This window comes from Ischnura elegans, chromosome 3, assembly GCF_921293095.1.
Source record: "Ischnura elegans chromosome 3, ioIscEleg1.1, whole genome shotgun sequence".
Classification (NCBI taxonomy): domain Eukaryota; kingdom Metazoa; phylum Arthropoda; class Insecta; order Odonata; family Coenagrionidae; genus Ischnura; species Ischnura elegans.
Window position 1 is genome coordinate 108,198,137 of NC_060248.1, and position 17,718 is coordinate 108,215,854.

The following is a 17,718-nucleotide window of genomic DNA, read 5'->3' on the forward strand; positions in this document are numbered from 1 at the left end:
TCACTTGAGAAATATGTAGTTCGGTCTTCCAGTACACATATCTTTTGGCTAAGGGTTGAGTATTCCTTATGGTGGATAAAGATGTCCAGGAAAGGTAGCTCTGCATTGGTTTCTGTCTCCATTGTGAAGTCTATGTTGAGATGATGGCTGTACATACGCTCAACAAATGAACTCAAGTGTCTTTTCTGTGGGGCTCTTTGATGGAAGTATCATCAACACATCGGAAGAAGTACTCGATGCAGAAGAGCAGAGTTAAGGGCATATTCCTCAGAGTTCTCCATGAAAAAATGTGTAGTCAGTGATCCTGTAGTCACCACAGCCATTAGTTCGTACAAATCCTCATTGCGTAGGATGTAGCTGGAGGTTAGTGTGTGGCTTTTTTCAATATTCCTGGGACATTTTTTCCGGGCAGAACCGAAGTGTCAAACAGAGTAACAGTGTACTCTAGTAATGACACCACATTCAGGCTCACCATGATATCTGTGGCCTGCATGCCCATGTGTTCTAGGGTTTTGATGAACAATATGTAGTTCTTCACGTGGCGCTCACACTGCCCCACTAGAGGCACTCAACTTGGGTATCTTTCCAGGTTGTAGGTGGAGGCTCCAATGACAGAGGCAATAGACAGTCGCAGTTCGGGCATTAGCATCTGTAGGATCATAAATACGGGATAGTTTTATGCATGATAGGCAAGTGTCCAGAACATTTTGGTGGTATTTTTCTTTTTTGCATGAAGACCATTACCATGTCTGCCCAAGGACCATGTCCTCTTTGGTGAATTGGCCCTGCTTAAGATCATTCAGACCTCACCGGTTCCTCCTCTGATAGGTTTAGTACAGCTTACTCAATTCCTCCCATGATTTCTTTGTGCAGCATTTATTTAGGCATTTGAGTGCACTTCACTTTTAGAGCACAGGCATGGTGACTTCGTCAATGGGATGGTCAGTTAAAATTCACCACTGGGCAGTTTTGATCTGTAGGAGGAATCCGAATCTATAGGTGTGATCAGTTGAATTTTTTCCCTGCCTCTCTGTCGTGCTTAAGAAATATTTACTTCATGACGGTTATTATCTGGTTTAAGAATTCCCAATCTAATTCATAGAGGATAAGTAGATGAAGGGACTATAATTCCTAGGCATTACGTGCCTTTCCCTTACTGTAGATTCTTCCGTGGAGAAGTGCTCAGCATGTCTGTAGGATGAATGGAAATCAGAGATACCACCTCTGTCCCACATTGAACCCTACCTAAAAAAGGTGGGAAATACCAGAAACAGGGTAATGAATCAGGAATGGCCAACAGTAAGGAAGAGGTACATGGCAGATCAGAATGGAAATATGTTTCTTCTGCCATGAGGATGTTCAGAAAGTCTCTATAAGACGCATCAGTATGTATCATGCAGACCCTAATCTAGAGGGAAACTTGTGAAGAATTAACCTGAATCATTATCTAGAAAAGCGATCCTTAATCAAAACCTCTTTGCCAGCTATTGTGAGGATCTTAGCGGGAAAAGCCCATCTGCCACAAAAAAAATTAGGTAAAAAATAAAATTCCAAAATAGATGAAGTTAAAAGGAATGGTATGATCTTTCATCGCAACATTTTAATTTGGGGCTTGATGCACTTCCAAAAGATATGGTCGAATAAACACGAGTAATATGGTAGGTAGACTGTGGACATAGCTGTGTGCGGTCTGCAATAAATTTGAAGGAACTGATAGGTGGCAAGACCAAGTTTGCATGCAGATTTTCACTTCAATGAATGCCCAACCAATTATCCATTGTATTTCAACAGCAGATTAAAAATAATTTAAATTAACAATTTGAGCCAAGGTCTCGCCACAATTTGAAGTGTTACCACAACTTCATACTAACTAGTCCGGTTAAAAGCAGGAAAAACAAAAGTTAAGCTGCTGACAATGAAATGCGGGGTTGGAGTTTACCAGCCCCATGGTATATGAAGAAAACAAACTTCATATTTGTCCTATACATAAAATAATTCAGTAATCTGGGACCATATTCTTTCTTGGTCTGGTGCTTGGATCTAACACTTGCTCCCACGGAAGTGGAATAGAAGTGTTTGAAGATACATATACAGAAGCATAAGTATGAGTTTTATAACAGTACATGTGTATGAGGGCAGTTTATTTTTGAACCTCATGTCACTCAGCAAAATTGCCATGCAAGTGACAGTCGCGAGCTATGAGCAGAGGGCAATATTGCACCCTCCATACAATTATGCACTTGCGAGCAAAAGTTGTCACTTCGACTGCCTCACCATTGACATTCTTGACCAATACGCCAATAAAAGAGAAAATTGAAAAACATGAACGATGGCTTGCAATGAGAAGAGAGAGTACGACACACCTAAAACAAAGCAGAAGTCACAACAATGGCTGCACCAAAAATCACCAAGCAAACAAAGAAAATCCAGGTGATCAAAAGGTTATGCCACTGTGGTTTGGAATCTGAAGGTGTGTTAGTTATGGAATTCATGCAGGCAGACAACAATAAATGAAAATCTCAGCATGAATCACTGCCAATTGCAGACAGCCATTCAAAAGCAAAGACATAACTTCTTGAAAAGTTGTGATCAATCACAATCTATGTCCTGGTGCAGTCCAACTGCTCCAGGCACAATTTCAGTGGGGCATTTTTGACCACCCACCGTACAATCCTAACCCAACGTTGGGCGACTTGCATCATTTCACTGGAATGATAACATGACTTGGAGTGAAGAATTTTTAAACTGATGATGAGCCTCTGAACAGTAGTAAAATTGATTGCTAGTCATTGGCACCAACTTTCTATTAAGAAGATAATGTAAAGCTTGTTCACAGGCACGACCGATGTCTCAATTGCAGGGTAGATTACGTTGAAAATTAGAAGTGAACTTAATATTTAGCTATTAATAATAATTTATAATACATTCCCTTGTCTTCTATTCATGACTCATCGGAGACTGAAAAAAAATAGCCCTCGTATGTTGACATGAGAAGATAACTCACATTTATGGACATCTACAGTGGCGTAACTATGAGGGGAATACATCCCCCCCAGAGAAATAAAAATAATTTTCAAAACTATTCCCCAGTTTTGACATACAGTAAATTTTAATGAAACCCAAATTTTAAGTGCCAAAATTATGTAAAATGTATTTGCAGGTATGTCATTTTTCCAAAATTTTCCCAAATTGGGGTGGGAGGTCGCACTCCCCAATCTCTCCCGCAAAGTATATTCCTAGTTACGCCACAGGATATATTCTATATACGTCTGTATATCCAGTATTATTTAACATCAATTCACCAATGACTTTTTTGCTTCCTTTGCAGTAAAATAAATTAATTTCACTTCACACATAGCTTAATGATGCTGAATTGTGCTCCAAACCAAAATCACTAGGTGGAATTTCAGAAAGCACCATATTTAAGAAATTAACCGGAAGAAAATGTGATGAGAATCCATGGAATATGACTTAAATTTAGACACAACTTACTTACCAATTAAGACTCATCCATCGCGTTCCTTATTCACTGAAAAGGTTCATGATAGTTTCCCTTTGTATGATCATATAGGTATTTTGCCCCACCTTCGACTACCAACATTGCAAACTGATGCTAACTAAAATAATAAGCAGCCATAATTTTCAAGCTCAAATGGTACTAATTATTTCTTAACAAAATAAACTAGAAAGTAAAAAGGATAATTTGTGATCTATCAAAAATAAGGTAAAAGGGTATTAATTAAAGAGGTTGAAGAATTATAAGGGGATCCTTACGAGGAAATTTACTGGAAAAAAAAAGAATTGGCAATGAGTCAAAGGATACCAATTGAACAATGATAAGAAACATCTGGAAGTCACTTAAATGTTTGATCTTTTTTAATATTTACAGTTTATTGACAGGTTGAGAGGACTAGAACAGAATACCAAAATGACAGACGAGTGAAATGAAGAGATGAGACTAATAATAAAATGGAAATAGTGCATATGATGCAGGAAAAGGCTGGCCTAATGATGAGAACTTTAGTCAATGAGACTTGGGGCCGTCTTAAAATTATAATACGGTACCTTTAATGAGTGAATGACATTTGTGCCACCTCAGTCATGGCATTCTCCATTTATCATTTGAGACCAAGCTGTTAATAATAATAAGACATCACAACATGAGCACGAAAAGATTGGGATCAGTCTTATTTTGAAGCAGGCCACAAGAAATTTTCAACAGATCTAAATGAGATGGTAACGTCCTTAACCCCTTGGTATTATATGAAGGCACTTGACTTCAGGGTTTAGTATAAACTACAGTAGAAACTTAACCATCTCCAAATAATACTGCGGTCAAATTCATCCAGCACTTGTCAGATAAAAATACTTCAAATCGCAAGCACTGAGTACAAATAAAAACAATAATATCTTATTAATTTTTCTAACATGCTATACTGTCCAAGCATTTTATATTTAAAAAAAATAAAAACATCCCAACTAAGGGGAAGTAGAAATAAATATTTACTCTCATCCTTGGCCCCACAGGTTTGGCATCCATACTGATAAGTAAGGAGTATATCTAATTAAAAGCAACTTGTGGAAACTTGAATGATAATATTCAATTCTTAAATCAATTTTAAATCACCTTCTCTGACTAGCTAGTATTGATTTTTAGTTCATCCTTAGAAGCACTCATTGCCTTTAAAAACTCCAATGGTTCAGAATCTCTCACTCATAAACAGAAAATATTGCATCAATTGGATAACAAAAACTTAAAAAGGCACTCCCTACAATTATAACTAGGTTGTCTTCTGAATTTTGAAGGACAACTGAAAATACGATCACTTGACATATCATATAAAGGCTCACTCTGAACCGAAAAGAAGGTGGTAAAGTTTCTACTGAGGTCTACAACTTCCTCTTATCACCTACCATTATTTGTTTTAATTAGAAATCTTACCATAATTAAAATTCAATAAGATGAGATGGGAATAAACAAAATATTTGGTAAATGAATAACATTTTGAGTAATGCAGAAAAGATAACTTTTAAACAACAGTAACGCCAAGGGGTTAAGAAGGAGACTGCAATCCTTAGTAGCATGACAGTCCAATTTCTATCAAATTACTAAATTTTTAATGGTAATAAATTCATGATTATCCTCCAAATTGCTTGAAAAAAAAAATTCTCAAAACTGGCTATATGACATGGTCACAAAATTGAGGTTATCAAGATGTCTTTCACAATCCAAACCACTTTCTCAATCAGTTCAAATCACATAGTACTTCAAAAAAACTATTGCAGTGAAAATGAAAAATAAGTTCTTTTAGGAAATAAACAAAACTGAGCTTTAGAATCATTTCTTTCTTAACATTATGGTTAGGTGACAAATGAGATGATGGAAATTGGGACAACTGCGACTGATATCAAGTTTTTTTTTAGACACTCACAAACTAGCACAACAGAAATATCTCATTTTTTAAAAAGTTTCTTATAACCTACATCTTCCCATCACACCAGTCATAGGAGATTTGCAAAAGGTACTTAATTACCATTCACACCTTCAAATTAATACCATGTTTACAATAGCTATTACAATACCAAAGTTTTCAGTTTTTGGTACTACTTAGTACGCAAATCATTCACTTTCTTTTATTAAGTACTTCTGCTGTGATATGAGTTTTCCTTCATAGAGCTCCTTTGAAGGTGTGCTATGCAGGATGCCCATGAGAATTCACCCTTTGCTCTTCATTGTGTAAAAAATGGGACTTCCTCCCATCACCAGACAAACTCAACAATGATGAAAATCACGGTAAGTTCACCAGACCATTTAATAAGCACTTCCACTTCATGGAGTTCCAGCTATTTAACCAAAGATCATTGAACGTCCAGCCAATGACCTAACACAAACACTGCTTCTGCAGTGCTGCCACATGACATCCATCACGATCCAGAATCTATCGAAGATTCTTCCACAGACAAAAAACACAGCTACAACCATAAGTCTGGATAGCCTATTGGCTCACTGCTGGGGATTTTTTGTCAGAGTCTTGGCCTGGGGCAACATTGTTTCCTGGGCCTTGTGGTCCACCAGGACCTGGTCCCACTGACCTATCCCCAACTGGCCCCCCACCACCTCCCATCCCTGGCTGAGGTCCCCCACCCATTCCGCCCCCTGGCGGTCCCCACGAGTTAGGTGGTGCTCCCCCTGGACCTGCAGGGCCACCTCCAGGTCCACCCCCGGGCCCTCCCCCTGGTCCCCCACCCGGACCTCCTGGCATCCCCATCGGAGAGTCAGAAAAATTGTTCTCATCGAGACTGTTGGCTGCATCATACTGTGTGTTTTCTAAACGAGTAATGAGTCTTTCATCCTCATCACCAAACTCACCTCCCATGAGTGATGGCTCGCCAACCACCATAACGTCCTGTGAAAGAAAAGAAAAATCCCTCTCAATTTCTACCTAACAGATGAACCTTCCTCAGGAACATTCATTCAGTTTCATGTCGTTGCATTCGAAAAAGTAATTCCACACCAATGTTAAGTGCATTTGCACCAATAATCCACTTTCAAAAGAGTCAATACTGGAGAATGATGCCAAAGAACCTTGCAACCAAATTTCAGTATGTATTTGTAAGAAGTTTATTTCTACGCAATTCCATAAAAAGCTAAACATTATTTCACTTGAATTACGATGTTCGAATCCCAGACAATGCCATTTTCATCAATGCCAATGCATCCATTGTGATTTAGCATCCAATTATCAATCAAAAGTTATGTATTCCTCAACTAAGGCCTAATTTAAATACTCCTTTGGGATAAAGGAAAATAATATTTCCAACAATGCATTAATTTTCCACTCGCTCTAACTCACAGATCTCTTTCAATACCCTTATTGAGTAATTACATACATCTTTAAAAAATTCAGTAACTCAATACACAATCAGCATTATTATTTTGTCACTTGAGATGCTATTTCAATACTACTTTGAGATTGACAGAAGTAATATTTCAGATGATGTGCACACTTTTGCATGGGCTCTTGCTTATAGATCACTTTATAAGCACTTTTGGGAGCATTAAAATACTTTGTTTCTACATGTGGGAGGCCCATGTTCAATTCATATTACAAATACACACATTTTTTCTCACTCCCTTTTCCAAATTGATAACATGCATTACCGATAATATGAAATGTCATTGAATGAAGTTTTACAAGTCATTCAATGGCAATTCATATTAAAGTACCACTTTGAACAACTTTTGGAGTTAGGAATTTCAAGGCCATTTCGTATTTTGTCAACAGTTAGTCCATGTCTTATTGCTGACAGAAATGAAGACAACAATAATTTGACTAATATATTTTCGGCCTGTGATAGACTACACATTATGTAAACAATGACAAATGCAGAAGAATTAAGATTTAATTAGGGGTTTTCCAAATCATTTTTAGGAAGCACAAAATGGTTTCCGAGACCTTGGAAATATCAACATTCATTCCCATATTAATTATAAAGCTAAAAATAACCAAAGAAACAACACTGCAAAAAAAGAATGATAAATGAAATATCTTAATCAGTTGAAAGTAAATGATAAGAAAAACAATATTTACTTCTTAATTTACGGACATACAGGCATTACATTGTTAATTTGAATGTAAATACAGTGGAACTTGGTTAGTACGTTCCTCCTTAGTACGTTTTCCTCTTTAGTACGGCGATTTCCCTCGGTCCCGGTACCATCCGAACAAAATACAGGTAAAAGAATTTGGTTAGTACGTTTGAAAAAATTGCGCTTTCCTGGTTAGTACGCTCAATTGCTTGCCGTGACGCAACCCGCAATTCGTTCTCTAGTGTCTTCTTAAGGGTCGCAAGCGTCTGAATTCATGATTTAATTTATTATTATTAGCCATTAACATTCTTCCATTCATTCCACATCTCTTTCTTCTACCGTAATTTATCCAAATGCATTTCTGAATTCTTGTGACGTGCTGAATAATAAAATGCGGCCATTTTTCGGGAATGTCTGACTATGAAAAACTACAGCCAATAAGAAGCCCCAATTTTCCCCACCCCGAGCTCCTCACCTTCTGTTGCCATGGGAGTGCCCACTGCTGCGCACCAAGTTCGTGAGTGGGCAATTGTTGCTATTGCACGAGTTATCATGATGATGAAATGAGTCTTAACGGTATTAGACAATTCCCACATTATCTTAAGCAGTGCTGCTCCATAAACTCGACATCGTGCGTATTTACTTGACTACTGTTGCGGGAGCAGACGATCCTCTGGATCTCCACGCGAAGCTTAGCTTAAAAATACTTGATCTCGGAACGAAAGCAGACGACATTAGACAAATTTTGAAAGTAAATTTCAACTGTTTAATATAAAATTTTCTTGTAATTACGTCGTAATCTAATAATCTTGCGTGTCATCAGTCGATATATCGATCGATTTTACAATCGAAATGGTATAATTCCAGAAGCGAATGTCTACGGCTGTTGCCGTAATTTGAAAGTCAATATAATTTTGCCCAATTTTTATGATGTTTAAAAAACCAGTTGACTTACTCCGGGTTGTTGTTATATTCTCCGAGTACGCTGTGAGAAAGAAAAATGACTTGTCTGAGCTTGTCTGAGCTTCACTCGTCCTCGTTCTGTAAATATATATAGGATAAATCACGGGAGATAGACGCCGTAATCATGGAATCTCCGGGATGTCCATGAAAAATTGCGATTTTTATTCACATGGTATTGTTTTTCATGGTAGCGCTCATTTTCTTGATTTTAAATGTGAAAAGAGTTCAGGAAGGCGATCCTATGAGAACTACCGATAGTAATTGTAATTATGACGACTTTTTCACTGATTGCAATAACCCCGACTGCTATTATTTACTTTCCTCCATAGGCGGATCCAGGGGGGGGGGGGCACGGGGGCACGTGCCCCCCCCAGACCCTCAAAAATATACAAGATTTTTAATACGGTCCCATTATCATTGCGTTCGTTTTGTATTACGAGATATCCTTGTGCCCCCCCCTGAACAAAATCCTGGATACGGCCTTGCTTGTGCCCCCCCCAGAAAGAAATCCTGGATCCGCCCCTGCTTTCCTCGTTAGTACGTTTTCCTGGTTAGTACGTTCATTTTTCGTGGTCCCTTCAGAAACGTACTAACCAAGTTCCACTGTATATGTTTACATTATTTACATTCAAATTAACAATCATCATTACATTTACAGGCATTGAAAATATTTTCATATCTTTGCAGATGACAGGAGAAATCAAGGCAAATTTCACTAAAAGTAATTCAAGAACATTTTGAAGCATCAATGAATGAATTGCACTTTGAAGAAATTAAAAAAATAAATAATAAGATATGACAGAATGAGGCTTCAACAAGTGACAAAGTGGAGGAAGGATAGACTATTAACTTTATCTTAACCCTACATTAACATTGCCAACAAAAAAACTTCAATCTGAATGTAATTGATTTTTGGTAATAGGTAAATTCAAGCCTTGTGCTACTAGGAGATCAAACATTCACCTTGGGGTGAATATGAAATTCAGTGAAATGAGTTTGAGAACCACCCGAGTGATAAAAAACAATTTTTGTTGAAAGTTAAAAGCTTGCACAACAGTAGGATGGCGAGGTAACCTTACTTCTAATACTAAATAAACACTTAATTGATAAAGAGAAGATTTGGGCAAAAACAATAAAGAAGTCATGAGAAGATTTCCAATGCTATTAAGTGCTGGCTCACATTCGAGAGATCACAAATAATTAATGTGCAACTTTCAGGACAAATTTTTACGTACAGTAAGAAATGCATGCAATATGGTTTATCGTAAATTAAATAATGAATAAATTTATGCATGCAGAATTACCCTAATTGTAGCCTAAATTTTGGAGCTTCTGTTATGAGAAAATTTCAGAATTTTGCAGCAAGCCACAAAAAGTAATTGCTCCGGTTATAAAACATATATTTACATTCAAATTAACAATGTCATAGCTGACAACAGCTGTTTAATAATGCCTTGTTCGCATGGTTTCAGTAAAAAAAAATTTCTCAGAGGAGGTGGCAACACTGCAGCAATTTCACTTAAAGAGAATAAACTAAAATGGTAAACTTCCACACAATTTTATTTAAGCACCGACCCGGTTTCGACACGTAATGTCATAATCAAGGTTGAAACTTCGGTGCTTAAAGTTCTAATGAAAGTGTAGCATACACAAACATTTACAGTACAGGCGGTCCTCGACTTTCGTACTTTCAAAATTGACACCTTTTACTCGACTTTTGTACGCTAAATTCGGACTTTCGGACGTTGGTCTGTAATTTTTTTAAAATTCCTGCGATGTTTACTGCGCATCCCAACATTCAATTGTTTCAAATGGCAGTATCTGCGAACAATACGAATGTATATAATGAAGGGAATTGTTGGTTTTGACTCTAATCTAGGTGATTTATTTGGGAGAGAGACTGCCTGCTATAGGCTCCTTTATCAAGAGAAGAAGAAAGCCTTCATTGAAGATATTTTTCAAAAGAAGTTGACTAGACATCATCGAATAGCTTTCAATAAAACTAGTAAGACCTTCTTTCTAATTGTGTTTTTTCGTTTGAGTGCTGTTTAATTCATGTAAACCTTCAGCAACGATATTGCACGAAATATCACCCGAATTCCGTTTGTCTTTTGTCTTTTTTGAATAACATGCGGAATTTACGCGATCACGAATGTCACCTGCCAAATATCGAATTTTGTTGTAAAAATTAAAAGGTATCCAGAGTGCGGGTTCAACAAATACATTTTGTTATTCTTCTTGATATGCCCTTTTATTTATAGTGGACGTAATAAGTGGAATGTCAACTTAAACGCCAAGAGGAAGTTTCACTCAATAGCCAATGGAGTTCTTGTTTTTTAAACTTTTATTTGCTTTTTCTGCGTATTTTCGAAAGAAATTAGATGATTTGAGGAGTTTTATTAACATATTATTAAAATTAAGTCAATTGAAATGAATTCCGTGAAAAAAAAGGCTTTAGTACGTATATTCCGCTCTTTTGGAACGTAACCCCTAATTAGTATGGAAGTCAATGGTTCGACTTTCGTACAAGTTTTCGGGAACGCATCGTGTACGAAAGTCGGGGACCGCCTGTACATATATAAATATTTTAGGGGAGATAACAGTCAACTTAAGCTGGAAACCTATAAAAAAAACTTAATTGTAAAATGCCAATTAAAAAATCAGAGGAATTGCCATTACACAAAGATAATGATAAAAGCCATGATTACAAGCTACAATGTGTATTCTAGAGAGAATAAATTATATTGGAGGGTGTCGCATTTCTCAGGTCCTATCCCCGGTTCGGGGCCTGTTGTTATGGCAAGTTCAAGTGAACTCCAAAAAAAAGCCAATCCAAAAATTGCCTAAATCCATTTCAATAAGAAAATTTTCGAGTATCTTCCCTCCAAATTGTGATCTAACCTTCCAGCCGACCTTTTCCTCGCAAACAAAATTGTTCGCTGTGCACTTGCTAAGGATGAGCCTTCCTAAAAAGTGGTGTGCAGCTTTGTAAAATTGAGGTCACTAACAATTTTATTGACCTGCATTGTACACCATTTGCTGAGCATGTCTTGTGAAAATTTATAGTGCCTTTACAACACATGATTTTGAAGCAAGAGGAGAAAAAATCCCCTTTTTACCACACAACTAGCCATATATAACTATTAACAGCCTTTAAAAACCATGAATGATCTTTTCTTTGTTAATGAATATTTAATTTTAGAAGTATAAAGAGAAAAAAACATTGGTTTTCTTATTTCTATACTCTTGGTGACTTCATAGTAGAAGCACTTCTAAAAACCAATACAAACAGATATAACAATCATATTCTCATAGCTCAGGGACCACTTTTTCAAGGCAATTTTCCTAACATTTGATTAAATAACTTAAGAGATGTAGGTATTTTTTGGTCATAACTTTCTCAGCAAGAAGAGATTTGATGGTTGTAATGTCATAAGAAAACAAATAAGTTTAGAGACTGACCATGCTGAACTTTCAATTTCCATATTCTTTTGGTTTGATTTACATAAAGAAAAGTAAGCCTGCGACCAACATGTGTTAGCAAAGAACCATACACAAGCCAATCACCTAGCACCTAAACTGTTCAGCAATCATCAATTATCATCCAACTGGAATTTATACATGCAACATAAATCTGCCAGATAACACACACTCCTAACTATGCAAGTGAAACTTACCTGAGATGCTAACGAAAAATTAGGACCAGGAGATCTCTTTTTATTAGGGGCTGGAGGAGCACTGTTGGCAGCAGCTCCAGACTGCGAACCCTTCCTCTTCCGCCTCTTATTCTGTGGCCGCTGTGATTCTGTGTTCAAGGGAAGGTGAATTGGGATTGGGAAGAAGCAAAAAAACAAAACGTGGGTGACGGCAGGGTAATAAATATTTATGCAAGCACAACAGTAAAAGACATTGTAATCAAACTAATTAAACCAGCAATTTCATTAATCATTTCTATTTAAAGGATGATATGCTTTTTATGAGATATAACAAAATGGTTTTTATCATTGAAAATAAATTTTAAAGATTAAACCACAAATTATGAAATGAATTTTTTAGGGGGCAATAAGTATGAAGGTGTAACATGTCCATTTTACATCTTAGAGTAAGCTTCAGCTCCTGTTCTAAGCTGAACATCAATGATATTGAAAATTTAATTTGGATTCCTTATTGGATCAATTTCATCAAAACAATATAAAAACCAACCATAAAAAGAATTAAAAATCCCACACCAATTAAATGAGCACCAGAGATATAAAGTTTTAAAATAGTATAAAATAAAAGTGAAAAAGCATGCATATTATTTGACTAAATAATGCTGGATGATAGAACCAGGAACAAAAGACTTTCACATGTATAATTTGTTTCAAAGGGCAGTGTACTAAATGCCAATTATCAAGGCAAGTCCATGAATCTCCATTTTGATAACAATGTTTACAAGTCAAACCAAAAATATTTACCAGAAAAGATAGCATCAAAATGTTGCCGCATAAAGACGAACAAGAACTCAAATATGTCTCTCCCTAAGATAGATGATACTGGCCAAATGAAAAGAGGAATTAGTAGATGAAGTGGGAGTCAAAAGGTGACCCCACGTTTCCAGAAGACTGGAAAATCTACTATGGTGCACGTTGGTCACTAAGCAGTGAGAAAAAGAAATTCTTCAACCAGTCAATAATGAGAATGGATTAGATTCACCAGATATAAATTGGAAAATAAACAGGCAAAGAGACTTAATTAAGAATGACCGGGGATGATGATCCCATTACCAGATTTCACGAGATCTTTATTGTAACTCCAATAACTAATAATTAAAAAAAATACTGAAGGCTTTGAGAGATGAGTTAGACAGAAAAAATATAAACATAAAAATATAAAATAATGATTTGAGAAAATAGGCCATGAAATGAATAGTAGTAAAACTCAGTTGAAGAAAAATTTGGAAGAAAGATAAAAGAAGTGTAGAGCCTCAGAAAATCTCATATCAAGTGAACACTGTAGTACGTCCAAAAATTATTTGTAAGCATGATGCTTCAAGTACATGATAGTAAATTAAGTACTGCAGGAATGGAAGTCTTCCTAATTTCCAACAGGAAAAATTTGCAACCTCTTACAGAATACGACTTCACTGAACTTTACATCACCACCAAATTCAAAGTTAGAATTTAAGAATTTTTGACTGCCAACTCATTTGTATGATTCACGAATAAAAAAAAGTGGAGATGGTCCATACAATTGACATTTTGAAACTAAATATCTATAGATGATTTACTAGCCTCTTTCCTGGTCAAAGTGTCTTTTGCAGATTACAGTATACTGTGCTCCAATTTTAAAAATTATTTGGATCCCAGAAACACTAAAATAATCATTTGAGCTAAGAGTTTAGAAAGGGACATCGTGCATGTTACTGAATATAAGAATGCAAACCTACAAAGGTCGAAATTTGGTGCAAAAGTAAGGCAAAATATAATCTAAGTTAATGGAAAGAATAGGAAGTCCAAATGCCATTTTGCTCATGAAATAGATTCTCATTTTGTTCCATATTCTTTGTTATCACAAAGAAAAGAACTCATTCCAAATAATAAGCCTATATATTAAAAAAAGTACAAAACCTAAGAGATAAATGAATTTCATGTAATATAAATGACATGAAAAGTATGATAAAAATAATCAATTTAAATTATTTCAACAACTTTCCTCAAAAGAAATTGAAACGCTTCATACCGAAAATTTTCATTTTTGTGAAAAATGATTTAATAAAAATTATGCATCCACAACATGGTATGTTCTATGACACCGAGAACAGGTATTTAATGAGAATTATTTCATATTTACAAGAAAAATGACGATTGAACTAGGTATATATAACAACTCCATCTAATTAAGTAAGAGATACATATAAAAATAGGTTAGGAGAGCATAATGAGAGAATAAGAGCCAGCCAAAGACGGATCTACCTCTCTTACCCGGCGGGGCGACCATCCGCTGCCACTTCTGGAAGAGTGTAGTCTTGAGGCAGTCTCTAGGGCTGAGAGCATATGCTTTATGCCTTGACATTAACTCCTGCATTGGCTCTAGGATGACGCACAGCTAAAATAAAATCAGGGAGTTAACTTCAAAGAAATCCAATGTTATAGCTGATAACAATAACAGCTTCATTATAGATATAATGGTCATAATTTAAAAAATACTGCTTGACAACAAAGAGGTCCTCTACATGTCTCCATCTTCACATTGAGTTCACAGCAACAATATGTGAATTACCTTTTCAGGTGCTAATTGGCATACAACTGAGCCATAAACAAAATTTATTAACTTAATTATTTAACCATGAGATTTTTAAATTAATAATTGAACATATCCACTAAGACTTAAGGTCATCATAACTGAGAGTGAATATTACAGTCTAGGTTGTTATAATGAGTGTGGCACACAAACACTAAGTTTTCACTTTGTAAAGGACTTTTACATTTGATTAATATATTTGAAAAAAAGACTAATCAACAATCATTACAGTTATTTTACTCACCCTGAGGTAGTTGAGGGTGGAATTGGTGATTCCTTGCCTAGTGACATTTTTAGCCAATTGCTCAAGAACACCAGGATCCTGCTGAGAATGCATTGCAACAACTGACCGTGGAACCAGTTCTCTATGAGTACGAACAGCAAAATGCCAGGATTTTATCCGCATAAGGTCATCAAATGTGAACTCCAAAATTAATCGACCTTCTGTACAAACCTAATTTCAATGAATAAACACATGGATATAAGTTATGCATTAAATAAACCAGCACATACTTCAAGAACTAACACTTGAAAATGAAGGCACACTCATTGTAAAAAAATATAACAATATATGCTGATGAAACGATACTGAAACCATAACTATGCTAGTATCAGTGAAGGATAATTGCTTTAAAATTAAAAAATATAAGAAAGGGAGTAATGACCTTATAGGACTTAACGACCTTACACAGACTTTGCCACAGGTCGCACTAAATAGAACTTCAATTAACCTCAAATACACCAGTGTAAGCTATTTGAAGTTGCTATTAAAAAAAATAGGCTTTGTTTAAACTCTAAGATTTATTTAATTTATTTCTATGTGATTAAAAGAAACTTTTCTCCCAATCAAAAGATAATGCAACAAAAATGAAATAAATAACATACAGTGCAACCTTGATAAAACGAGACCCCACGGTGCTCAAATAAACTCTCGCTATAGCGACTTGTCACTTTACCGGGGGTGGACCTGTGGTGGTAAACCTGTTGTCAACACTTATATAGGAACAGGATTGGTGCCGCGACGGAGACATTTCTATCCGATAAACTTAGGCATAAATCGAGACTTAAGGTGATGTTTTTGTTGTATCACTAAATTTCCTTGCCTTAATAACATACTAGCCATTCAATTTATAAGCGCCATACTAAATAAAAATCATGCAAAGCATTGCTTTGTCAACATTACCAACGCACAACCGACGAAGCCATTTTTCTATTACGTTGTGCATTTACGTGATCAATCTGTTATTTTGATATTTCCCACAGACAATTCAAACTATTGCTGATAAAACAGTATCGCAGTTATTTAATGCCTCAAATGCTTCCATTGGTGTATGTTAATTGTTCCCGTATATTTCGTGGAAGATATGTGAAATAATGTATCGCATTTGTTTCTGCAGACGAAAAAAGTTGAAGGTGGTAGAACGATCCTGCCAATGAAAACCATTGCCACAGAGTATACTCTGTGCCTTTACTATCATCAATTGTAATATCTTCATTATCTACACTAAAAAGTCGGCTAAACATTCTTAATGATGTGATTAAAATTGTCTACCTATCAAAAACTTCCAATTTGACTGTTACGCCCGCGACATCATTGAAATAATACATTGAGTGTGTCCATGGCACTCCAGTAAAATCGATTTGGATTTAAATTGGTAATATCAGAAAAGATATTAACTTGATATAATTTCACGAAAAAATATAAAAATATAATGCAGATATTATACTAATTTCACTTAGGTAAACCATAAGCAAGCTGCAAGAAACTGCAACTAATATAACACTCATGGGTAGGATATGCAACAAAGAAATGAAAATGCATACACATCTGAAGGACCGTAAGGTCAACAAAACTTACAAGTATGAATTTACTGATTTAACATTCTTCATAATGACTGCAAAAAATGAAAAAGAATGCAGAATTTTTTAAATAAACTAAAAGTGTAGCATCAGCATTTCACGTATGTCATCGCTAACAGCGCATTACCTGCAACTAGAAGTATTATTGCAAGAAACACCCGTATTGTAAGGGTTTTGTCGTGGAGTGGGTTGTAAAAGGGTTCCGTTTCGTCTGCATTATATCACACGGTGAATACTTAAGATATTCTGCTAGGATCGGAGTCCTTTCTTCCATGAGTAAGGATTTACACCGCAGGCATTACGAGCAATTATGAAGGGAGATAACGCTTTCGAGCTTGACATTAGTACAACCAACCTTCCAAGCACCTGAAGCTCTCGATTCTCAATCTATCACTGAAATACTCCGCTTTAGCATTAAGCATAGCCCATTCCTTAGTAGTTTCCGCACATTGAAGTGGACAAATAATTTCAAGAAAAATTCTAATTACAATCAATGTCATTCCATTTTAATCCTTTCAGTCAGACATGTTATCTGCACATTGACAGAAAATATTTTTTTTTTCCAATTAATTAATATGCGATCATTCATGTCACACTGGTTGGCCATCTTTAACAGAGTAAATATTGTCTAATGTCCACATTATGGACATATAATGTTACTAGGGAGTAAGAATCTGCTAAAGGTACTGTCCATTTAAACGGACATAAAGAGTTGGGCATAAAAATAAATGAACAGAATAAAATAATACTATAAGCATATAGAGCAGACTTTGTTTAGTACGTTCCTGAAGGGACCACAAAAAATGAATGTGCTAGCCAGGAATACATGTTAACCAGGGAAGTAAATAATAGCGATTAGGGTAATTGCAATCAGTGGAAAAGTTATCATAATTACTGTTACTTAAGGAAGTACTTGCAGGGTCGCCTTCTTGAACTCTTTCCACATTTAAAATCAAGACGATGAGTGCTAAATTCCAAAACAACACCATGTGAATGAAAATCACAATGTTTCATAGATTTCC

The 17,718-nt window shown here is 35.9% G+C and overlaps 1 protein-coding gene across 3 annotated transcripts in view; it reads right to left on the minus strand.

Annotated features, from left to right (window-relative positions):
* Positions 1–3,848: 3,848 nt before the first annotated feature.
* Positions 3,849–17,718, minus strand: part of LOC124156342 (LIM domain-binding protein 1-like) — a 32,310-nt gene continuing 18,440 nt past the window's right edge. For 2 of the 3 annotated variants that reach the window (XM_046530847.1, XM_046530845.1), the window contains exons 6-9: positions 15,081–15,290; positions 14,509–14,641; positions 12,232–12,359; positions 3,849–6,407 (exon numbers count right to left, since the gene is read on the minus strand). In XM_046530847.1, coding sequence (XP_046386803.1) covers positions 5,997–6,407; positions 12,232–12,359; positions 14,509–14,641; positions 15,081–15,290 — 882 coding nt within the window. In that variant the 3' untranslated portion in view covers positions 3,849–5,996. The remainder of the gene's footprint in view (positions 6,408–12,231; positions 12,360–14,508; positions 14,642–15,080; positions 15,291–17,718) is intronic. The other variant, XM_046530846.1, reaches the window with a different exon arrangement.